The 24,991-nt window shown below is 43.0% G+C and overlaps 2 protein-coding genes across 4 annotated transcripts in view; one reads left to right on the forward strand and one right to left on the reverse strand.

The window, feature by feature from the left end:
* Positions 1–2: 2 nt before the first annotated feature.
* LOC110974072 (uncharacterized) lies at positions 3–10,410 on the forward strand. Its single transcript, XM_087136042.1, has 11 exons — positions 3–361; positions 1,048–1,157; positions 1,916–2,054; positions 2,768–2,925; positions 3,929–4,096; positions 5,142–5,272; positions 6,020–6,102; positions 6,877–6,998; positions 7,864–7,942; positions 8,196–8,306; positions 8,841–10,410. Exons 1-11 carry the CDS (start codon positions 188–190, stop codon positions 9,207–9,209), a joined length of 1,644 nt encoding a protein of 547 aa, XP_086992168.1. The 5' UTR covers positions 3–187; the 3' UTR covers positions 9,210–10,410.
* A 264-nt stretch (positions 10,411–10,674) lies between these two features.
* The window catches only part of LOC110974070 (endosome/lysosome-associated apoptosis and autophagy regulator family member 2-like), a 39,845-nt gene continuing 25,528 nt past the window's right edge, over positions 10,675–24,991 (reverse strand). Inside the window, exons 17-24 of one of the 3 annotated variants that reach the window (XM_087136041.1) lie at positions 24,827–24,859; positions 21,375–21,478; positions 20,699–20,818; positions 19,714–19,962; positions 18,549–18,716; positions 17,632–17,803; positions 16,813–16,885; positions 10,675–14,678 (exon numbers count right to left, since the gene is read on the reverse strand). In XM_087136041.1, the coding sequence (XP_086992167.1) occupies positions 16,844–16,885; positions 17,632–17,803; positions 18,549–18,716; positions 19,714–19,962; positions 20,699–20,818; positions 21,375–21,478; positions 24,827–24,859 (888 nt within the window). In that variant the 3' untranslated portion in view covers positions 10,675–14,678; positions 16,813–16,843. The remainder of the gene's footprint in view (positions 14,679–16,812; positions 16,886–17,631; positions 17,804–18,548; positions 18,717–19,713; positions 19,963–20,698; positions 20,819–21,374; positions 21,479–24,826; positions 24,860–24,991) is intronic. The other 2 variants (XM_022225404.2, XM_022225405.2) reach the window with 2 other exon arrangements.

Raw genomic sequence — 24,991 nt, forward strand, 5'->3', positions numbered from 1 at the left:
GGTACTTGTACCCCGTCTGGTGTGTGAGGGTACCGCGGTACGGTGCCGGTGCAGCATTAGCTGGCCGTGCAGTGTACAGTCTGACAACTGACAGCGTAGTTTGGTTCGCTTAGTACATGTAAGTTACATGTAGTTTGGCAAGCCAGATTCCCGAACTGGATAAATTTCCACCGGACAGATTTAGACGATGGCGGGATCCAGGATGAACAAGCGACTGTTCCTCATAATGCTGATCTTTGTTTTCTTCTGCTGCATCGGATGGCTGCGTCTCATCTTCATTATGACCTCCTACGACCTGGCGCCCCGGCTGGTACCTGTGTCACAGCTTGTGGCCTTCTCAACACGGGTAGAGCACAACCATGTAAGCATTAAGCAAGTGCAGGGTCGTATCATTGTCAGAATAGGCCTGGCTCTAGTCTAGGCCTACATTTTTGCTTCACTAAATTTTACACTTCGGAATGAGTTCCATACATGGATATCACTTGACACTGTGCACATGATGTACCCTAGGGAAGGGTTCCCATAAACCGGACGCCAGTAATTATTTCCTAAAGTGACCTAGGCCTTGGCCTGTAATAGAAAAGTTCAATTTATGAAGGAAAAACCAAGTCATTTGCATAGAAAATACATTTTTCCAGACCAGTCTCATAGGGTTTGTGCACAGGGTGTCGAGTGGCGACCGTATATGGAACTCTTTCCCTACCCTATATCAAGAAATCCTGAGACTGAGTGTGTTTTCTAAAAGTAAGTTCAAAGTTGGACCTAAAACTTCAATTTTCCCTACTCTTTACCAGCCAGATCCCTGTATGCATGAAATGTGCCCCTGCGGTATTTCTAGGTACATTCTACCAAGACCCAGTCTGTGCAAGCTTGAAGTATTCAACTTTGTTTAACCATGGAGGAATAAGCGGTTTAACACTCGTTTTTAACACTTGACAATCTTATATCCCTTGTTTGGCTACAGTGGGCAGATCTACTTGACTTTGTATCACCTCCAGCTCTTGCCTTTCTGAAAAGCCACAGTAGTTCTTTTTTTTTTTCATTTAGGATTGGTACCACAATGTTTGCTTCAAGGGAATCGAGCACGAACTCTCAATATCGACGCTGGATGACTTTGTTGAGAAGTGGGCAGTCACTTACACCAACACAGACTGCAGGTAATGCCAAACATTGAACAGTATCCCTCTCCTAGAGATAAAGAGAACTCGTGTTAGCTGCATTGTTTTCTTGTACTGTGTTTTGTAATGCATGTAGGCTTCCTGGTGTTATGAGACATGTACTGACCATTTACAGAATGTGCCTTGAAACTTTCTCGCTAAAAGTACTAATGAATACTAGGAGGTTATAGTTTGAGCAAGGAGAAAAAGTCTTTATTTTAGTTACCTTCCAGTTAATTAGATGACTCCCTTAAAAAGAAGTTTTGGACTTATAATAGGACCCATTTGAGGATCCATATGGGCAAGTACTGTAGTGCCTCCCCCCGGACAACTTTTTGTGAAATTTAATGAGGAAAAAGACATATTTCCTTTCCTTCCCAAAGTGTTCCAAACTAAACTTTGGTTCTTGACTCACCTTTGATTAGACTTCGTTTGAACCAATAGACACAAAACGTTTTTTTCGTATTGCAGTGATGCTTAACATCAAAATTCATGAAACTTGAAACCTAAACCAAGTTTAAGTCAAGTTTGTTTTGTTCAGTTTGTCTGTTTTTTAAACAGGCTGATCTGAAAATGCATCTAAACCTAATAACTTAGCCACTCTGTTAATTGTTAGGGCCTGTCAAACCAAAGTGTTGTAACATACCTGTACATGTATGGGGGTTCCTGATTAACTGAGAGTGAATAGATCGTTTGTGCCAATGCATGTCTGCTCTTGCAAATTTATGACTTCACCTTTTTTTTTCTTTCGGCATCAGCAACATGTACAACACGTTCTCCGGTATTTACGATGTGAATCGTCGGTCTGGTCAGCTGATCATACCAGAAACCTTCCAGACCAAGCTTCTCAAGTGGCTGGGAAACGACGAAGAACTTCTCAAGGAGGCAAAACTTCAGGTGCAGAAAAAAATTTGGAGGAAATGCTCGCTTGAAATGTTGAATCGTGATCTCACTGGCAGGAGTCTATTTATTATAGACCATCTTTATACCATCTGCTGTGGTCCCCTGATAGATTTGAAGTTTGGCACAGATTACCAATGGACATAGTGAAGTGTTTTCAACTGGCAATTCCATTAAGGGTCCATTTATGCAGACAAATGGTAACGGCAATCAAATAAATTGGTATGATGCTGCATACACATGAGGTGAAAACCTGTTCCGTAGGCAACGCCTTACAATGACACCCTGCAGTAAGGCACCTGCACCGGTCGGTCTGTCTATGGAGCCACCTGTGAAGCCGGATGGTTGGCCAGCATGCACTGTCCCAGCATGGGATCTTTGAACAATCGTTTGGGTTTCTGCTCAGGGTGATGTATCATCCTCCTGTGTGGTTTGTCCGCTTGAAGTCCCATACAAAACCACTGTATTTACCTTGGGGACTTCTGTAACTGCTGGTCTGTGCAGGGACAATAGGTTTGGCCGACACGTTGAGGGCGCACTGCAGGGAAGATGACGATCGAAGGGTTCACTTGATAGTAGACCCAATTTCTCTCCATTTCAACAGTGAGGGTGCACTTTTATTCTGAGCCTGTGGGCCATTGTACAATGTTGCACTCCCTGTGGAATAAGACTGGCTCAGTTGGAATTTGTATCTTGTGTTCCACTCACAGTTTATAACGTCCGTATACAACAAGTACACGCACGAGCATACCCTTCTGAATCCGTTCAGAGCCAAGCGACCGATGGAAGGTGGTGAAGACACGGATGAATACCTGGCAGACCTAGTGAAGAAAACCGAGAAGAACTGCGATTTCTGCGACTACAAATAGTAGGTCAAAGGTCAAAGGAATTTCCTTACACAATGACTTTTTGGGACCAGTCCTTACATGACACCCGTCACATGTCACGGGGTGAGCAATGACAAAGGAATACTTTCGTAACAGTTCATTACAAAAAAGTTGTGACTAGGCTTACGACTGCATGACATGTGTTTGACTTGTGATGGACTCACAGGGACTTCTGATGGACTAAACCACAATACTATTTAAAACGTGAATTAACGTGCATGCTTTTACCTCCATCTTTTCATGTGTAGTTATGGCAACAGTTCCACGAAACTCTTCCCAGGGAACTGTTAAGTACACTTACTGTAATTGATTTGAGCAAGGATCCTCTTATACATGGCTAGTGAACAGCCAAAATAGCAACTAGTAGGTGATGATGAATGGACCAATGAGAATTCGGCTGTGGATCATGAATATGTACAAGGCATGGTAATAGGTCCTGTTCACATTCAATGTGAATTGTTCTTATTAGCTTGGAATGGTGCAGAGCCTTTGGCTTGAAGATGCCAAACATCAACAACTGCCCAGTCAATGTGCGAAAAGAGCACTGTTTCGTGAACGAATGTGTCTTTGGCCCCAGAGTGCACCACAAAAAAAGTTGTTTCATTTTAGCCTAGTAATAGCTCACTGTACACGTAGGTTTTGTCCGAATTGACTGGCTACAGCTTGCAGTAATGGACAGTTGAATTTTGTTAATAAGAGGTCCTTCGGACTTGGTAAATTACCTTGTTATAATAGGAACCTTGTGTTATCAGGAATGAAAACAAAGGATTGGGACCTGAAGATTTCCTTGCTGTAAGCAGAATCTTTTGTTAACAGTGCTGTTATTACCGAGGTTCGACTGTGTATAGGAAGTATCCGCAGCCCCTCAGTAGCTTTGAATCCACTTCATTCAGATAAATTAGATCTCCCAGCCCAAGGGGTTACTATTGAATTTGAGAGTTGTGCTTGTTTTCTTGTTTGGTTTGTTTGTTTGTGTGTTATCAGTAAAACAGCAGAGGACACATTTGGCAGGATTGAGTCAGATCTCAGCGCCACGGCAGCCAACACCTTCAAGATGGACGGCTTCCACACCCTTGTTATCCTGAAGAACCATGACCCGAGAATCCTGAGCGAGGAGCAATTTCTTGATGCTATGCACGTCTCAATGAAATGGTGAGATGCGACGTGAACAGTGTCTGTGTTTATACAATACCCTCTCTCATCCCAAATACACGTAATTCAAAATCAAATATTGTGCACCAAATCCACGGAAAGTTATCTTTATTTTTTAGTGAAGTAAGTGATTCTTGACGTCCTTTGCCATGTCCTTCCCCTGGTGTATAAAATTACTAGAGCCGTAACCTCCTCTGCAAAGTGAAGCCTGCTTAACACAGCAATATCTGCTCACAAAACCATGGAAAACTCAATGGCTTGATGCACTTACTTCCATTTGTGTAAAAAAATACATGTATGTGTCGCCGTCAAATATGATAACCAAAGACCAGAAGTGCACAGTAAATAACCATTTTTATTTTTTTTGTGTTCAATAATGCAGTCCCGTCAGAGCTGCTAGTTAATTTTACTGAGGCTTTTCAATTGTTCATACTCCTACAAAACGCACTCAATACGTCGTTTATGTATATTGTATTTGTGCATGACATTGTTTTGAACTCATTCCGTCTCATTTCATGACGCCCAACAAACGTGCACGTGTCTGCATCCAGGATGGCTTGAAAAGTGTCACAGTATGGGCAAGTGAGGAGTTTGCCTTTGAGTAATTTATGTTATGGAGCAGTACGTGTGTAAGCCTCTTGATTGCATCGTGACCAATGAAGCGCAAACTATGCTTTGATGACCAAGTCAACCTCTCTTTGCCATAGTGTGTGTGCAGAACTCCCACATGGCCATTGTTAACGGGCCATGGGTTGCATTTCTCACCACTGTCTGGTTCGAAGTCCCCGTTTTGCACAGTTACTTTCCTTCATTACAAAGAGTCTGTCGAGTGTCTGTGCATAGTGTGCAGCTGTACCTGTGGGTCTAGTTCCTAATAGTCAACTTGTGTTTTCCAACCATTCTGTGTTGCTGTGAAGTTCACTGAATGATGGTGAACTATTAATACACAAACCTAATTTATTTGTTACAATATTTTTTTTAAACCAAAGTGATTGACAGGGTGCCTGAGATTTCCATTTTTCCCCCCTTATAATGATTGGACCAGGTTCATGAAGGTCTATGACACTGACAAGCAGTATCGCTACCCACACATGATCTGGGACAATCTACCCAAGGCCAGCTGTAGTCAGGTCCATCCCCACGCCCAAATCATGCTCAGTCCAGTCAGGCACTACGGTATGTAGCGGCAAGACAAAATCTTTAAGTAGGCTTGCACACCCACATCGTTGCTTGGCAACAGATGTAGTTACACAGACTGTATATAGTGTTAGTTTGAACACGCTATTGTACAGAGAGACAAAAAACTTGCCCGTAAAATATCGCTTGGGTATGAAAATCAGCTCTGCGGTGTTGAGACCCCTTGAGACCGTCACGATACCATCACCAGACAAATGAAGACCTCCAGTCTGAATTCAAGTCACTAACTCTTCCTGAACTGCAACAAAGGCATTCCATTATTATTGGCCACCCTGTTACTTGTGACTGGTCTTGTAACTGGTCTTGTGATTGGTCTTGTGAATGGTCTTGTGAATGGTCTTTTGACTGGTCTTGTGACTGGTCTTGTGATTGGTCTTGTGAGTGGTCTTGTGATTGGGCTCGTGAGTGGTCTTGTGACTGGTCTTGTGACTGGTCTTGTGACTGGTCTTTTGACTGGTCTTGTGATTTGTCTTGTGACCGGCCTTGTAATGGTCTCGACTACAGCACTGGTAAAACTCATGCAATCCAAGCTACACGTGATGGTACAATCAGCCAGTTGTTTGTTGACACCAGCTTGACACAATTCATCATACATATGCTTGCTGATGGGTGTGCCTATATAGAGAGTTAACTTGGCCATGGATCAAACTTTGTGGCAGATGGAATTGTCAGCAGAATTCAGTTTTTTAATTGTACTGGCCTTTATGGTTTTTACCTCCAAAACAGGTGGCATAGAACATTTCAGGTTAGCAGCAATGAAGTACGGCAGGGAAAATCAAGGACGAAACTATTTTACGGATCTTATGAAGGTGAGAATGATAGCTTGCCCTTTGATTTATGCCCTGCGCAAGCTATTGGTTTCCGAAAGAGGTTTTATTGTGCATTCTTGGCATTTCATTTTGTGTTGGTGTGAATCTCTCAACCCCTGTTGCTTCATTGTTTGAAAAATCTGCGTATCCCCTAAATGGACATTCGTAAAAGCATTTTTTACACGGAAACAGATAAATTCGCTTCAATATATTTCTCATGATGATTTCGTGCTCTGGAAATCATTTTGTAATCTGAGAAAAAGATTATTTCACATGCGCAAAATCACTCCATGCACTCAATTAAGGGCAAGGTTGGGCACCAACTATGGTTAGCTATTGTTCGACTAACATCACCCAAACGAGGAACGGTTTGGACTGTCAAGTCCGCCATTTGGAACCAGACCGCGTGGCATGGCCTCACTGCTGGTTACTTATAGCTGATTTAATTTCTCAGTATAGAGGGAACCAGTCGCATGAAAATAACCCTATGAGATGTCATAGACTATGACTATAGAATGACGATGAGATTTTTACAAAATAATATGACTAGGGCCATTTCAGTTTGTATTGGGCATGCACATTGTTGGAAAGCAGTTGACAAGTTGTTAAAGTGTAGTTTGTGCCCAACCTTGCCCTACTAAACGTGATATCATTTTGAGCATTTGATATGCCCAAAGTGCACAAAATGATTGCTGAAAAATGTTGGTTCCGTTGGAATGGCCCTCTGTGGATGTTCAGTCATGCGTGACTTCCTGACCTATGTCTCTTTCCCAGGCCCACAATGCATTGGGGCTGACGGTCAGTTTGGGCAACGCCACTGCCCTGGCCTATCTCACCCCAAGAAAAGATAACGATGTCATGGTACTCAGCAAGACACCGTGTCAAGATTTCTTCAGGTAATCTTGCTAGCCAAGGATTTGCCCCACTCCCCTCCTCTGACCACATATCGTGGCTGAGCACTGATGAATGTTATTGATGAGTCCGCAAGTTTCACTGTGATCGCAATGGAGCATTTTGTGTTTTTGCTTGTTAGTATTCCAAGTTTGCATTTCCATGAGAACAGGTCTCCCAAGTGTTGCAAGCGTGTGATCAAAGTGTATCCAAGACATCAATTCTCTCACTGAATTTTGTTTATCTTCGTTGAAAAAAATGTCATCTTTAAAAATGAATTTTAAAAGTCAATAAAAAAAATAATTACATCCAATAAAATGTTTGCCGAGTCTGAAAAGCTTGGTGCTTTGTGAAAGTGTTTGCCCGCCAGCATTCAACATTGGGTATCTTGCCTTGAGTAGAAGCACCCCCTTATCAGTTGACAAGATCCATATTGGTTGGGAGTGTTCATCTCTCTGGTCGTGACGTGACCTTAACTCGTGAATATCATAGTCGTTTGTGAACCAGTGAAGTGCAGTTCCGACCAAAGGAGCCTCCGTTGCTAGGAAAATTGTACCCTCTCTTGGTCCAGTTCAGGACTCATACAGCATTACAGAACATTCAATATAAAATTGAATGATGTTTGGTTTGATATGTCTTTTCTTCTTGATAATGGATCTGTCATCATGGGGGGGGGCACCTGGAATATACAAAAGGGGGGGTTACCCCAAACAAAGGAGAGTATTTCTCCCACAAAGGGGGCAATGCAGGGTGAGTTCTCCTCTTCATCTGTTTCTGGCCTAATGATTTTGGTGTAGAGATTTGTGTTACATGAGCTGCTCTTCCCTTGGGTTTGATAAAGACCCAGTGTTTTTCTTGTATTTGTCGCAGGTTAGTGTATTTTACACTCAGGACTTTCATGGATCGCAAAATGTACGCATGGAGCATGGCAATATTTTTACCCAAATTGGTAAGTGCATGTGCGTGCCGCAGTGCTGGAAAACACAAATCCAGTGGAAAATGAATGGAAATTCCGACTCTGTTTTCCAAGAGCATTTGGGTATAATTGGAACACTTCTCGAATATGCTTGAATTATTTTCCTGCCGTTATTTGAAAAAAAATTGAGTGCACTAATTGAGCATGTCCTTTTGTTTGAGCCATTATTCACCGAGGTTTTGCATCAGTTAGACTCTGTTTTCACCTAATTTGTTGATTCATACAGGAACCATGGAGCACACCAGATTATGATGACATACCAGCAATTGCTAGAATCGTCACACGAGGTGCCCCTTCAAGCACCAGGTCAGACATCGGGGCCATGGAACTTTTTTCGGTAAGTTGACCAAACTAAGCAAGAAAGTTCTGCAGATGGAGGGAGTTTTGTGTCGGAGCACAAGAAAAGAAAAGGGCAAGATAAGTTCATTTCTGCAATGGAAGGAACTTGTATCCTTGGGAATGAGCACCCTACTCACCATTGAACGGTAGAAAGGGACAAGTTCAAGCCTTGGTCAGTGTACATTTGGAGTGTTTTTCTCCTTAAAACTTTTTCTGTAACAAAACTCTGAGAGTGTGAAATCTTCAATACATTTTGTAAACATACCTTTGCACACGTATCATGCAAGGTCCTCGTTCTCTAACTTGGTTTACACCTAATCATTGTAGTATTTGGCAGTGAAATTGGTACCCTGCTACAACGCTGGCATTGGTGTCATGAACCCTCCTGAACAGACTTATTGTGATCATGAAAGGATGAAAAGTTTCTTGTTCCTCATAAACACATTTAGCCTGTTTTCAGTGAGGGCCTCCTGAAACTCTGTGGTCCTGATTTTTTGCCGTCCCCTTCCTTTGTAATAAAATGAACATGCAGATAAACAATGTCAATCTGGATCCGTTTGTGGTGGTCAAGACTTTGAAGGCTGCGGTTGATAGCCTGGGCCATCCACACAGCCCCTTGCAGGACGCCCAGGCCCAGAGACAGGAAATCCAGCAGCAGATTCTGGAGCTGCAGCAGAAGCAGATGGAGATCGACAAGCAGGTGCTGCAACAGCAACACCAGGCGCCCGCCGGCCAGCAACAGGAGGGGCAACCCCAGCAGGTTCAACCGCTTCAGCCGCAGCTGTTACGGCAGGAGGGTGGGGAGGGGGTGGAGATTCAGGTCGCCAATGCCGGGGCGGCACCAGACGACCAAGGGGTCAACGGACAGGAGGAGGGTAACAAAGTCGCAGGCCACTTATGAGATTGCCGCGAGAAAACAGTTGCAGCAGCAGGTTTGAAAGAATCTACTTTTGGTCTTGTGCCACTTGGGTGCTGTGACAAGGTGTCAAGATAAGAGTACCACGATGTGGGTGCCATGACATGGGCGCCCTGAAAAGAATGCCATGACATGGGTGCCACCATGATGTGGGTGCCATGACTGGGGTACCACTACATGGGTGCCAAGACTTGGGTGCCCTGATGTAGGCACCAAGCCTGGGTACCAGAACATGGGCACCATGACTCTAGTGCCAAGACATAGTTGGCAAGACTTGGGTGCTCTGACCGCGGTGCCATGGCTTGGGTACCATGACTTGCATGCCATGATGTGGGTACCATGACATGGGTGCTTTGTGATGGGTACCATGCCATGGGTGCTGTGTGAGGGGTGCCATGATATGACTGGGTGATTGTAAACAAAATTTCAGCAAGCAGGACTCGCATGAATTGTCACCAACAAAGGTGTTCAATGCTTTGAACATGTTCAAAGGAAAACAAAGAAATAGAAAAAGATTCTGCATCTTTAACCGGTAAATCTTAATTTTCAGTTAATTTGTGTGGATCAGGATGTCGGAAAATTTCTTGGTGTTGTTTTATTTCCAGTTGATGGCCCGTAATTGAGAGTGTACTGACTACTCCAATTAGATGCCATAACTGTGGTGGCAATGCACATTCTTCAGCTTGACACGTGCGTGCATTTGGCAAATCACAACACTCTATTGGATGAAAAGGCATGTAACGTGCGTGTACCACCCGTCAGGCATTGCGCCACTGCAGTTTTGAATTGTTTCTGATTCTGGCTGCCGAATGACACTATAGTGTTACAATTATTATATTCTTCAGTGGACACTTTTGTCAAGCCTACTCTAGGCTTGAGGTCCCCAGCCCATAAATTATATGAGGATTCAGGACTGTTCTGTTATCAGTGAAATATAATGGAGTATTGTGGAATCTTTTGCCTAGTCGTGAATTTTCCTTAACAAAGTGGTGAGATCAAAATTCACCAAAATATGAATAAAGTGTACAAAGTACTATCTATGAATGCTAGATCATTTTACAGAGGTCTTCCCTAATTTTAGACAATAGTGGCTCTTGTTCGCCATTAAAATACAAGTTTCTCCAAGATTTCGGACTAAAAGGTTGCATATAATAAATGAAACCACAAAAATGCAGTCGCAAATTGAGTGATTAGTTCCTCCGAAATAAATTCTGAGAATGGGGTAGACGGGCACTGAAGTTTTCTGCAAAACATGTTGGAATGCATTTGGACGCATACTTTTGTCAAGAAGTAGAAATCTCTTTCCAAACACCAGACTGGAGACATTCACAAGTTGGGGCAAGGAGAACTGCATACTTCAGTCTCATTTGGGAATGGAAAGTCACACATTCAACCGATTCTATTCAAAATGTCGTTCAAACAAGCACTAAAGACACAAAAAATACGGATCTTTAATCGCCAAAACCAAATCTTGTTTTTATTCGTCTTTAATTATAAGTCAGTTGTAGCTTTTACATACACCTGCGCACACATGCTTTTAACACCACCTCGGCTATGAATTCACAGACGATATTTCATGTGTGTTCTTTAAAGAGGTTCATTCAAACCTAAATAATGCATAGCTAAGGCAGTCATTACACGAGAACACAACAGGGCAGAAATGGAGACACCATAGAGCTTGATGACTTGGCTGTTCATTTTGGTGTCTGGAAGTGATATCAATTTCCAATGTGAACTGTTCTGAAAGATATTTAAAAAAAACAATCGAGTACATTGGGACTATGCAGTACAAAGCATACTTACTATCATATATGGCAGAGTGAATCCACAATTGTCTATGCCAACAAAAATTAGTGTGTGTACAGTATAATTGAGTTTTGTGTGGTTTGACCCCTTCCAACACAATTAGTTGGATATGAACGAGTCAACATTATTTGGAATATATCAAATGTGAACATGAGTACGTGTATATCAAATGTCAAACCTGATCAGTGTGTGGACTGTTTCAGGCAGTCCAACCTCAACCTCGCAAACACTGTTGACCATATGAGTTATCACACAAGTGCAAGTGGAACACGGAATAGAGTTGTTGCATCCGTGTCCCATATACTGCAAGTGCGATAACAAATTTATCTTCAAGCAAACTTGATGCGCAGTTAAAATAGAATATGCAAAATGTACACGAAAATAAATTAAAAGACAAAAGCAAACGTGCATGACAAAATTACACAGGCAAGGCCTCCACATGTACCACAATTCCGCGATTTCATTCACTGATGGGTACCAGAATGATTTAAACATGTGACAATCAGCATGGGGCACAAACACGCCGTCTTTGAATTAACAATGAATTTTGCAGCCGTGTGTTTTGCTTAACCAGTTCATGTCGGATTTTCTTACCAGAAAAAGCTGCTGGGGTGGGTTTTTCCCCACAATTTCTTCAAAATTGCAAGTTAATTATGATGTCCATAAATATGTCGGGAGGCACAGCTCTTGAGTTTAGGCATCAGTATTTCCATTCTTCCCGTTTTTTTAACTGCCCTGGTAAAAATTCTGATGCGCCCTCAATTTTATGGTGTGAGCTCCCCAATTCAGTTTTTTGATTACTAAAGAAAGGCATTTGTGTTTTATTATTGGTTGGTGGTGGGTCCACTGAGTAGCAGTGCCTACGTCTAATCATCTTCAGTGCTTTGATCCAACCAAGCACGTGTTACGACGTCAACCACAGAAATGAAAAAGAATTCTTAAATGAAAGTACATGTCCTCCGTGGAACAAATAAGGCAAACTGTCTGTGTATACATGTCATCCGGCGTCAAGTGGTGAAGCAAAAAAAACAGCGCAATGCGCGAAGAACAGCGCAATGCCCGGAGTGCGATATGAACCATACAATAATGTGTCACATTGTTGGCTGCTATGGATCAACAATCAGAATCAAGGATTCAAGTTTATTTGAAGATAATCTCAAATGACCCACGATGAGTGTCACTGTGTACAGACACCTTGGGACAACCGAATTTACTTTTTAAAGCAAATGTTATAATATTCACTTCACAGAGATGAAAGTCTTTTCTGCAAAACAAGTTTTCCCACATAGCAATTGGTAACTCTTCCCGAAAATAATCAGCACTTGCATCTTCCACTCTGCCAAAGGTATTCAGGGCTGCACTTTGTTTTAGAAAGAAAAATATCAGTCTTAAATATGCATATTTATAAAGTGGCTCTTTTTTTTACCACATATAATTTATATTCATGCATGTAACGAACAAATTTGTCTGGTAATAATCACTACTTATAAACCACCACCATTTGATACAAAATGAACAACTGTGCAGTACGCATGCCTAAGTCTATCTCTAATGTACCCCATATTTGAAAGTAAAATATAACCACAATCTACAAAACCCAATGTTCATTCAGTCCATTACCATGCCATAAATAATGTTGATTGTTGAAAATATCAACTTTTACAAAAGACTAGTACCCTTTGCCCAGTGCACCTAGTATGGACAAGTTATGTACAAACACCACCGTAACCCTGAATCATGCGTTGGTATAGTGAAGAAAATAAATTAAGCAAATGGAATGGTAGGAAAATCCAGCCAAAATGCCGAGCACAAAAAATTTAATATAAAGAGATCGCTTCCAAAGACACGGCTAAAATACTCAATAAGCATTTTGGTTGAATTGAATAGAAAAACTACAGTACATCTTTATGCTGAAATTAAAAATTACAATCTCATGTATATAGACTGCAGAATGCGTGTGAATAACTAAAAAGGATAAATCTTTAATTACACTCAACGTAGATTACTACAAATCCGTCTGACCCATTGAACAAGCAGAGTACTGGGTGGCTGCGAACTACAACATATGGGTTGCAAATAAAGGGCAGGAATTGTCACAGTACATGACTTAATAAAGGCTTTATTTCACATATAAATCAATACACAGTTTACACTGTAAAATATTGAATACGTGTAAGAACTGAATATATTAGCTGAATATCACCCAATTATGTTACAGTACTGATATAATTGAGAAATAACTATAGTGTGCTTTTGCCTATACATATATGTAACCCTTCATTATATTAGGAATTCATGTCCACCAATGAACTTGAAGAGAAGACACTGTCCTAGCTAAGATTACCCTGCAAACCGTCATCCAAACTAAGGGTGTTTTTTTGCAGGCTGAAAGCGTCTTTCAATACTTGGCGAACACAAAATATGCATACAATTATTCAATTTAATCAATGTTACTTATATTGACTTGGACAGTCTTAAGCTTAACTGAAGACCATACACGAGATACTAAGTTCATAAAACTCCAGGATATTTGAAGCACCCCATTAATTGTTCAGCAGCTTCAATGATGTTACAAACTATACCCTCGATGCAAAAAATTCACGTCAAATTTGATAATACAGGGTCATGTGCCCTTTAGCGTACCCTGACAAATTATTTCAGATGTAAACTAGCCACGTATTTGTTAATGAAACCGACAATTGGATCCCCTCCGTACAACTTGAAAGAAAACCTGTTTGTTTCTCATTACCCTAAATCTGGCAGAATTTCACACCCCTAAAGTGCAATGAATAAAATTTGTCTCCACCCAGTTTGCAGGGCACAGTGTGGGGTTGGAGGGAATTTCGGAAGCCCAGGAGCTAAAATGCGCAGGGGATTGGGGCGGAAGATTGATGACTTTGCATTTCACCTCTCAGTCATGTCAGTACGGTCATTTCAGAAAAAAATCTTGTAAATGCGATACTGATCATGCTACCATGCATATGGCTGCGCTGAGGTCAATAAACAAGATCGGAAAATGAGCACACTGATGGGTTTGATGTAGCCTAAAGCTATCAATCTGAATAAATTTGAGATTATCAATCCCGTTTCAATTGTCTTTCCCACAATACCCAGGAGTAATATGCCGCAGGTGTCAAGATCCCACAACTCGAACATTATGGTGGTGTGGGCACATGTACACAAAAGGTGCATGGAACCTTCCAGTGGACTGTGTCCACGGTCAAGCCCTGCATGTGGTTTATGCATGGCAGAAGTTAACATACACGTATCCATGCTTGGAAATACATGTACAGTGCGATATGCATTACTTCACTGGACATCATGGGTAGAAACTGAACAGCCTTATATCCCCCCCAAAAAAAGGAAAAAAAAAGTGAGTTTATGTTTCTTAAACAAGCATATCACCTTGACCTGGGATTCAATATGAAATAAAGTAATATTGGAAAGTGACACGGTTTATACAAACTTGCACCACATGGAAGAATCCAGCAGCTTGTCCTTTCTGTTTTTTTTTTTTTATACAAAATTCTGAGCACTTCCGAGGGGCATGCAGGAATGTTGGGCTCAGATTTTTGAGAGGGGCTTGGCTGGTTTCATCTCCAATACTTCTGGTGCCACGCCCATGTCCCCTTCATCGAGGAGGAAACCCTGGGGGAGGGGGAAAAAACAGGAGAAAAACATTCCAATTGATTGGTATTTCAATCATGTAGGAAGTACGAGGAAAAGCCAATCACAAGCAGGAACACTATAGACTAATCCGAGGAGACACCATTACTACAGTAGCATCAAACGTGCGTGTGCCCTTCATGTCATTTTATTTTTGTCATTTTTTTGTCATTTTATTTTCTTCAATTTTTTTTTTCATTTGACCCGGGCAGTATTTTCAAGTTTTCAATGAAGTGTTCCCCCCAGGGGATCCCGAGGGAGAAGACAATGCGGATATGCTCCGTTTATAACGAGGTAGGAGGGAAACCCAGATAAACATTATGGGGCGAAAACCCACCCTACTCGTTGGCCTGGGCAGGATTTGAACCCCGCGTCACAGAGGTGGAAGGGGGAGGAAAGTGCCAGTGCACCCACCGCAGTCCCCTGAGGCACGCTTGGCAAGTCGCGACACCCTTTTGGCCAAAAGAGGCATTTGGAGTGAATTTAACAGCGATTTGTGACAGCGACACCACCGCAGTAATGGTTTTTTTTTATTCTGCTCATCAGCTTAGCCTACGGTCTCATATGCAGATGAGTACATGTACCCCTTACAGCAAAAGTGACACGTAACACCTGCGCATGCATACAGCATGGAACATTTCTCAAAAAAAAAAAAGTCCACAACACGGGGATATGTCCCTTTAATAACTCTCTTACAACACCATCCACAGCAAAGCATCCTACCAAGCCGATCTTTTCTTTGCATAGCAAATGTGCAGGGTTTCATCCAACTCTATCAAAGTGTTAGCAGTAAGAACGCCCCTCACTGGAACACCGCTACAAAATGTGTCAATGTAAGGTTGACAGTTTCATGCATGAACACGAAGCCTCATGCAAACTGTAAAAACCCAGAGAACAAGTAGGCAGGTGAATTGGAGGGGAGGGGTCTCGGGGTGAAGAAGGGGATTGGATGAGAATCAAACACGAGGAATGAGTTAGGGGAAAGGTTAGGATAACATTTTAGGGGCGGTGAAGCGGGTAATTACAATGACAATACAAACCTCCTTGAGGCTGCTTATTTGAACATTCCCAGGTTCCCATCCAAAAAGTCTGTATTTTGATAGAATTTACCCCACACATGATCAGATTAAACTGCCAGCATTTTAGACACCGTATTTTATGGAGGATGATTTTTTTAAGAAATGGAAACACTTGAAATTATATTTTTGGGGAACAAAGAGTCAATTCCCCCCCGCAACCTGGGTATGCCTATACAAAGTTTTCAAGCAACCAAAAGGGGGCTATAACTGCGTAACTTCAAAAGGGAGAAAGAAAAGAAAAAAAAACCCTCACAAAAAGAAAATAAGATGCAGGGACACAAAAACCCCAAATGAGAAAATGCTGCCAATGCTGGATAGTTGTGAGGCACTCCAAGCTTATCTACTCAATCAGCCCATTCCCTTACACTTTGTTGATGGACATTTCACTTTGCTGTTCACTTAGGACTAGGATTTCAACAACAGTGAAGAAATCTGTTACTCTATAAAAGGTAACACCTCTATTCAGCTTTTTTATAAATCCATCTGAACTGGCGTAAGTGCTCATCTATCAACTTGCATGAAAAATGTAAATGATGACAAGATATTGTTCTGAATTGCATTTGATATCAGTTTCCTATTCTCAGCCGGGTCACTGTGAGGCTACAATACTGACACTGACTGATTTCCATAATCGGGTTTTAACGGCAGCAAATACAAGAACTCCAAGCAGCTCCGGATACTTTGGACTAATATTTTGCTAATGCTCGGGTTGGGTCACAAAGGTTGATTTTTGACAAACTTGGATTGCCAATTTGAATAGTCATCCACTTCCAAAGGAAATCAATCATAAACAAGGACAGATCCAGAACCGACTTATTTGCGGGGGCAATTATTTTCTTTTCAGAGGGCCAAATATTACTTTGGAATTTCTATACGTAACCATTTATAGCCTTTCTCAGGGTTGAGGCTAAATTTGGGAGAGGGGTGTAAATGAAACAGTCCCCAAAATATGATCATTGGGACCAATGGGAGGGGGAGAGTCATGGCCCCTTGGATCTGCCCTCGATGATAAATGGCTGTGGCAAGAGACGCCATGCCTTTTTTTTTGCCATCTGTTTTGCCGTTGTTCTAGTGGAGGGTCAGTGGTTTTTCTTCCATGAACATAGACTCCTGATAGAGAGGATGAAGAGAGAGAGAGACAGAATGATGCACAACAGTTAGTACAATGCCGTTAACGCTGATACCCGCTGAAGTAACACAGAAGTACACTGTGGGGGCGGGGACTGGCAGACTTTGGAGGGGGGCACTTTGTGTAGATTGCTTGTGAAGACTGCTTTGAAACCCCATTTAAAATCCATTTAAACAAACATAAGCTGTACTGAAAAGTCAACCTTTTTCCTATGGAGTTGAGCAATGCACCCCCCCCACAGCTACCTGTTTGTCCACCCAGGTATTGGATCAGTTGTGCATTCATATTGTAATGGACATTCACTTTGTGTGCAGCATCTGGTATAGAAAACCTGTCAATTCTGGAAAGGCGTTGAAAACCAAGGCCAGGAAATCTTCTCCAGCAAATACGCAGTGTCAGATTTCTGATGAATGTGGTGGGCCGCGCCGAGGATGTGCAGCCAATGTCTTTCCCAGCTAGCCCCCGTCTTCTTTGCATGTGAGGGCCCTCTACTCGCTACTCAGTGCATAGAGAACTGTGCACACTCAGGTCAAGTGTGCAGTGTGCCATACGCATGCATGAATGAGGGAGCATGGTGTGGTCATGGTTTGATAAATTCCAATGGCCTTTTTAAACTTCACATTGCTGCCTTTGGAGAAAAACTTGCCCAAAATGAAACAAGTAAACAAACAGGAAAACAAACAAACAAAACCAGACAGCGTGTGGCAAGCGTGGAGGACCTCCCTACCTTCTCATTGCTGTCCCTGGACAGAAACTTGCCAAAGAATCTCCGAGACTTCTTGCCGCCGTCCTCAAACAAGACCTCGTCCTCGTTGTCGCCGTCCTCGATGGCGCAGGTCTCGGCCGCTGGCAGCTCCCCGTTGGCCGAAGCCACCAACTTCTGGTATTTGTACTCCAGTCTGTGGTGAAACACAGTAGAGAAGTTACGAGGGCGCATTACTTGTGCTGGCAGAGAAGCATGGAATGCATCTATATATTTAACCCTAACAGTCCTCGATCCTCCAATTTCAATCTGATGTTATATGCACCCTAGGGATTAGAATTAAGGGTCTACGTGATGCAATTTTGTCACTACTACAACCCTCGAAATTGAACTCTGTGTTTCAATTAAACATAGTTTCAATCTTTACTTTGCCATCTTTTCAAGGTATTACGGTGCCTGTTTGGCTTTTGTGTTAATGCAAATTTCTACATTTATGAGCAAAACTGTTCCGTCATTTCAGGGAAAAAACCTCAGTGTTCCACTGATTTGTGTACCAAAAGCACTGCTGGAACCTTGAATATTTTGCTGTTCTAAATTTCCTATTCTCTGGTGATTAGTAGTTGTGTGAGCATAATGGCAATAAGTCAGTGAGCAAACTTGTTTTCAACGGGCAACTTTACGGTTAACATGAACAGGAAGACCTCATAAAAACTGAACAGTGTCTTCCCTGACTGACATCACAGCAAACACGCCCTCAGTTGTCCAGAAAGCATTTCAAGTGCCTTAAAAAGTGCACTTTTCAATACACTTGACCCAAAACAATGTCAAATTGTTCTCGTACATTGAAAACGACGACAAAGTTATATAAAAAGTGCGTCTCAGTGCATGAAAAAGCCTGAAACAAGAAACGCTCATCGGGAGACCTGGAATTCAACACTCACTTTCGGTTGCGCTTCCAGAAGTAGAGGGCGCACGTGATGAGGAGAACTACGCAGCCCATGAAGGCCGCGATGGAGGCCTGAGCGTACCAGGGCACCTGGCTGTACCAGGGCTGCATCTGGCAGGGCTTAGTCAGGTCCTTGGGAAGGGGGTTGCCGCCGGTGCAGAACCTGGTAAAGGACAGGGAGGGTATGGCAAAGTTTTAGGATTCTGTAAAAGACCGAGGCCCGTATTCACATAGCTGCTAGGCATAAAATGCTGCTTGGAAAGTTGACGAGTTCATTCACAGCAGAAGTTAGCTAGGTACTGCCAGTACACGTAACATTTCATTTGGGTAGGAATTCTGGATTTTTTTGCTTGGCTTATTTTTTCCTATGCTTCGCAAATCCACGGCATTTTGCCTTAGGCCTGAAGATTGATTCATAACGCTATAAAAGTGGTTACACTAAAAAAAATTGCACCATTCTTATAAAATTAACAACCACCTTTGGACTACACAACAACAAACTCTGTAACGAGTCTGTCCTCATTCTTGATATCTTGCTCATTACCAGAAAAACACTAGACTACAGAACAAGTTCACGTATGCCCTTGCAACATCAGAATACTTTTTGTCCATCAGTCCAGGCTTTTTATCTGATTTGTACTCCATGCAGACTTGACATTTTGAAACGATGCAAAGTGTAAGTGGGGGTGCATGTAAGAACTTGTATTAAGAGCTGAACCCCTTATTAGGGTTTTGTTGTGACGGAAAGGGCTTCCTCGATGCACTGGCTGGGAAATCTCACTCGGTACTTCAGCTGAAGAAGTATCCAGCCCATCAGCTGCTTTCAGGGAAGGATGGAGGGTGGCTGGAGTTCATTTTATGCAGCACTTTGAGCTCAATAGTCTGCCCTGAAGATATCAATTCATACTATCAAGTGAAGGGAGATGATTGTAGTAAAGTGTCTTGCCTGAGGACACTAGTGTCCCATCAGGGTTTGAACCTGCAGGATATCTCAAGTAAGCCAGACTGTGGAATCACTCAAAAATGGTGCTACGTACGGCTTCAAATCCAACACTTCAACCTCCACTTACAAAATCCGGGCTTCAGCACTTCTGCCACATGCCCCTCAAAAACCTGGACTTCAATTCCTCGGTAACCGCCTAAAAGAAAAGATGTCTTACTTGGGGCTCTTCCACATGAACTGTATCTCCTGCTTGCTGTCCACGCACTCCCCTTTGATGGTCTTGTAGTCCCCCTCGTGGCAGAGTGGGCAGCCGTGCTCACTGCGCCACAGCAGGTGGAAGGCACAGCCATCGCAGGTGCCCGAGGGACATTTCTCAGGGAGATGGAAGGAGCCGGAGCCTGTGGCCGAGGGGTCGCAGCGGAGGGTGATGATGGTGCTGCGGCCTTCCGGGCAGGCCAGGGTCGGCCTGGGAGGGGGGGAAGAGGCGGTGAAAGGGTACAACTGATTGACAAGAGAGCTTTTGTTAATACTTCACAGATGCTAATTCAGCAGAACTTATTAGAAATCTCTTTTGCAGTGGCCTTCATCACACGCACAGAATTGTGTGATGTGACATTCAAACTTCACTTGTGATGTTATCTCTGGCAATGAATGGATGCATGTTACATCTCCCTCCCTGTATCGAGCATGATTAAGCTGTTTGTATTGTATTATGAAGTTGTGTGGGAGAATTGGCTGAAGGCCCTTCTACCAGACACAAGATAACTTCCTGTCACAGTGCTTTCTTTCACCTCACTTCTTTAAGGCTGATCTACAAGTACCTGTACTGTACCACTGGCTTCCTCCACAGTGGAGGATTTGGAGGACGGAGGGATGTTCCAAGCAAATACTACTGGGGTGAGTTGGTTATTTTTATACAACTCATTTTGCAGAGAGTACACTGCAAGTGTGTTTGGTTTAACCCCGACTTTCTACTCCTGTTTGCTTTGAAAACTTCCAGTATATTCTTTATACTTGAACCACCATAGATATCAAGTCTCCGGTATTAGAAGTAACAGGAGCTGGGCTCTTCCTTCTCTCTATCCAGCCAAATCTTCTCAAACCTCCGGGTCGGTTTGGAAGGTTCTTGGAGGAGTGGGATGCAAGGGCCATGCTGGCTCTCATCACAGAAACACTGGTATCTGGCTTAACACCCTACTTACCAGGCAGAGTGGTAGAAGAAGTGGAGGTCCCTGGGACTGCCCTCCACTGAGAGGAAGATGGTCTCGTTCAGGCTCTTCAGCGAGTTGTTGCTGGTGATGCCGACCAGACGGTCGCCCAGGCTGCGGCGGAAAGAGATGGCAAACTTAGGACCAGCTAACTGGGTGGTGATGTGTACCAGCAAGGGTTCAAGAGGAAACCAATAAGGACAACTTATACTGGTCACATCAGGGTCGTGCATAAGCAGCGTAACTGCACATCTGGGGCTGGTTCATACTTGGTGCAAAGCAAACGTGAATATGAAACTGTGGCGACCGATCAAAAATTTGCCAATTTGCAACAGATTAACACCTTCCGGCTCAGGCCAATTTCGTTACAAAACGCTTTATGATATCATATTCACTTGCCTTCGCATTCACTCTAAGTATGAACTGGCCTTAAAATGCAGTGGCCTGGAGCATTTTTAAAATCCAGGATTCCTTTCAGGCTTTGGCTTCATCTCCTTCTTAGCCTCTAAGCGTTTGATTTGTATGAAAAATCCTCTGATATCTGACTTCATGTAGGTTCAGCACTTCCACAGCAGAAAACACTGCTTCCTTGAGCCACAGCATCCACTTTCAGAAGATTTAATGGGCCCTGGCTTCAATAGGCTTGACCTTAAGCCCTGCGTCTCTTTACCTGATTGGCTGAGCTGACAGCACCCCAGCATTTCTAGATGGCGGTGGGATGATCGTGGACCGACAGATGTAGCCTTCAACGCTGTTGACCTCGTAATCCGTGAGCTTCAGGAAAGATCATTCGATGCAGCAATGTTATTTTCCAAAGAAAAGAAACATAATAAAACTTTACTCTTTTTTCACCTGTTTCGCCAAGTCTCAGAGTTTTTGTTGTGCGTGAAGTTGTGGTGTAGAGTGTGTAAAAGTCATATTTCAATTTTTCAGATGTACGCTGCAAAGGATGACCAATCAAATTTGAGGATAACGGTATCAACAGCCGCAACACCTGCAGCATACATTACACACGCCGGTACTGATCTCTTTCAGAGAAGCTGATAACACGGTATAAAGAAACGATGTAATGACTGGCATGGAACCTTATGCATAAAAACCATAGATCTTTCTTGTTCAATAAGGTCTGTCATTTGAAAAACCTCATGCTGATGCTGATTAAAAGGGTGCAAAAAAAAAGGGTTGTGTGCCCTTCACCTCACAACTCCCCAATGAAGTGTAAATGTAGGGAAGGTGCCCTTCACCTCGGAACTCCCAAATGAAGTGTAAATGTAGGGACTTGGTTTCAACGGAGGGAAAAGTTTGCAAAATTGCATTTTTCAAACGCTCCAAAACAAGTAAAGAATAAAAGGGTCTTTAAGATGGTTCGTCAGCCAAGGGTGATCATGTCGTGAAGATCTGCAAAGTGCCATGGAAGATGATAGTGAATGAAAATTGAAATTAAAGCATATGACTCATCTTGACAAATCAAGTTGGAAACTGAGAATTAACAAATGCCCGATTTTCAGCTTGCTTCGGAATATAACTGCTCAAACTTTTTTCCAGAAAGTGAATATTTCCTTCCAAATTGGGTTGTTCTAATGAAGTATGAGCGAATTATAAAAATATTGAAATAAGTCTAATGATTGATGGTAAAAAGAAATAATAATAGAAGATTTGGCTAGCCCTTCACTCTCAGGGATGAATCCCACACCACTGCAGTTTGACATAATACTAAAGCAATACTGCTAAGCAGATATTTAATTGCTGAGCCAACATTCCAAGTAGCACTGGGAGCAATGCGCATGTGTAACAGGACCTTCTCTTACAAAGCCAAACCTTCAGGCACTCAGCAAAAGTGGTTAGCAGCGAGGGCGTAATTGGCCCCTTCATCAGCCTGAGCAAAGAGAAGATTTAACCCTGACCCTGCCTGCCTGACAGGTGCAGCAAGTGCAGAAGGTATAAAACAATCTAGAGCGTTTTATTGCACTGGAGAATTAACAGCAGCCGAACAAACTGGCCACATTGAGACCATGGGAGCTGGTCCCTCAGAACAATGCCACTGTTGGATCTAGTGGTGGCTGGCAACCACAGACTCCCAGGCCATTTAAGCCTTGGGGAGAGTCAACCGGCTGGATCTTGTTGCACTGGGCGGGCAAGCCACTTGGACGAGTGATGCAGACTGATGTGTCTGGCAGGGTTTCTAGCCAAAACGCCCAGGAGGGTCAGGGTTAATGCAATGCAATGTACCACTACCCGTGCAGGGCAGTTGCTAGCATTTCATCCACAGATGCTAGGTACTGTACTGGCCCATGTCTCTGACTGAGGTGGAAGATGTTATACAAGTACAGTCAACTCTCGTAAGTACGACGGCCTTGGAACTATAAGCTCATATTATGCCGTCCTGCTTTGACGTATGTATCACCAATTGACCGAAACAAGACTGCAACTTTTTGTACCTTTCGTTATATGAATTTGATTTCAAAAAGTTCTTAATGAAGGTGAGATGTATATGTACAGTTTAATGAATAAAGACTTGTAATAAAGAATAATTGTAAAATCTAAGAACGGAGGAAGTGGAATTTCCACCAGTGGTCGATTCTGAGTGATGCTGTACCACACGTTCCCGGCCCCGCTCACCGTGATGAGATCCACATGCACGCACGGAATGTAAGTACATCCAGTTTAGTTGGTAACCAACACGAGCGCTGCGCTTGTTGCACATAAAAATGGACGAAAACCAGCTATTGGTGGTGGGGACATTAGGATGGCAAACATCGGATTTTACTTTGGAAGGGCGTGCTGGTTTGGTGAAAAATTATTCGCGAGGGATGCACTTTTTTCTTCAAAACTTGTGGATCTTATTTTCTTAAACATCTTTGGACTGAAAACCATGGTTTTGTCATGTTTTTTGTAAAAACTGAGAATATATATAAAGATTTCAAAACCTGATGGGGCGATATTTTCGTGATACGGTGGGGAGTGGGTAATGATTTTTTGATGTTTTTGGGGGCCAGGGGTGTGGCTACGGAACACAATTTTTATAAGTTTCCTGGGGGACTTTGGTCTTCAGGAATTTTCGGGGATAAGGGAATCAAACAAAGAATTTCTTTTGTTCACCACTGTCCTAAATATCGTAGTGCTTTTGGCGGCACTCGCCTGTGTTCAGGCGGCACGAGAGCCACCACAAAGAATTTCTATGTTGGGTACAAGAACGGGAAACGCCCACTGTTCGTCTCTCTAGCAGCACCATACACAAATGGCTTGATTCGGTGAGGGAAAACTGCAGTGCTGTACCACAGTACATGAATAAATTACGGAAGCCCCTTTCAAAATTGAATGGGCTGGCTGATTGACAAGTTGCCTTCAAAAAACTTGTGCTAAATAGACAGATAACAATAGATTTGCACTCAGCCCTTGTGCAAAAAATGCTCGTCTTAACTGAAATCTCGTAACACCTGAGCTCATATTACACATTCTGTCCCCTCATAGGAATGTGCACAATTCAGTCAGGACTGGCAACATATGCTCGTCTAAACCGGAGTCTCGTCTTACCCGAGCCCGTACTACAGAGAGTCGACTGTACATGTATGTGAGATTGCAATACCATGACCCATCACCCATGCAGTGCTGGCATTCCCTATGACGCACCACTAACATTTCAAAGGAAGAGTGCAAACTTCAATGCTGGCCACTGCCTGATTGCAAAGCTAGCCAGCCAGCTGGCTGAATGAATGACCTCTGACACGTGAGCAGAGATACATACTAGTCAACAACTGGGTAATTAACAGGCCTCTAGCTTGCTAGCGGGCTGGGCAATGTTACTAGCAAGTCACTGATCACCAGCATTGGCCACTATTTAACTAGCTGGCTGCAGGTGCCAGAAGGCTGCTGAATCGACAGCCTTTATACGTGTTTAGTCATCAGGGCATACCAGGCATGTCAGTTAGCTGCAACCACAGACGGACCCAAGCCCTTGCACTCTTCCCTGTGAACATGTGAAGCATGGCAGGCAACCAGGCATGTCTGTAAGCCGCAGCCATTGACTTAACCAAATCCTTGCACTCTTCCCTGTTAACGTGTGAAGCATGGCAGGCTACCAGGCATGTCTGTAAGCCTCAGCCAATACTTAGCCACACCCACCTTCTTCTTAAAACTAGGGTCTGTAGATTCACCCTGCATTGTTACGGTAGACAGGAGTCGGAATTGTTAAAAAGCACAGCAACTTTAGTTACAGATTGGTATTTGCAACAAGAAAGTGTTAAAATGAGTAGTTTGTATCTGCCTATTGCCCCTGCACAGAAATCA

Source organism: Acanthaster planci, linkage group LG04 (genome assembly GCF_054643075.1).
Source record: "Acanthaster planci isolate LZ-2023a linkage group LG04, COTS_SCS, whole genome shotgun sequence".
NCBI lineage: Eukaryota > Metazoa > Echinodermata > Asteroidea > Valvatida > Acanthasteridae > Acanthaster > Acanthaster planci.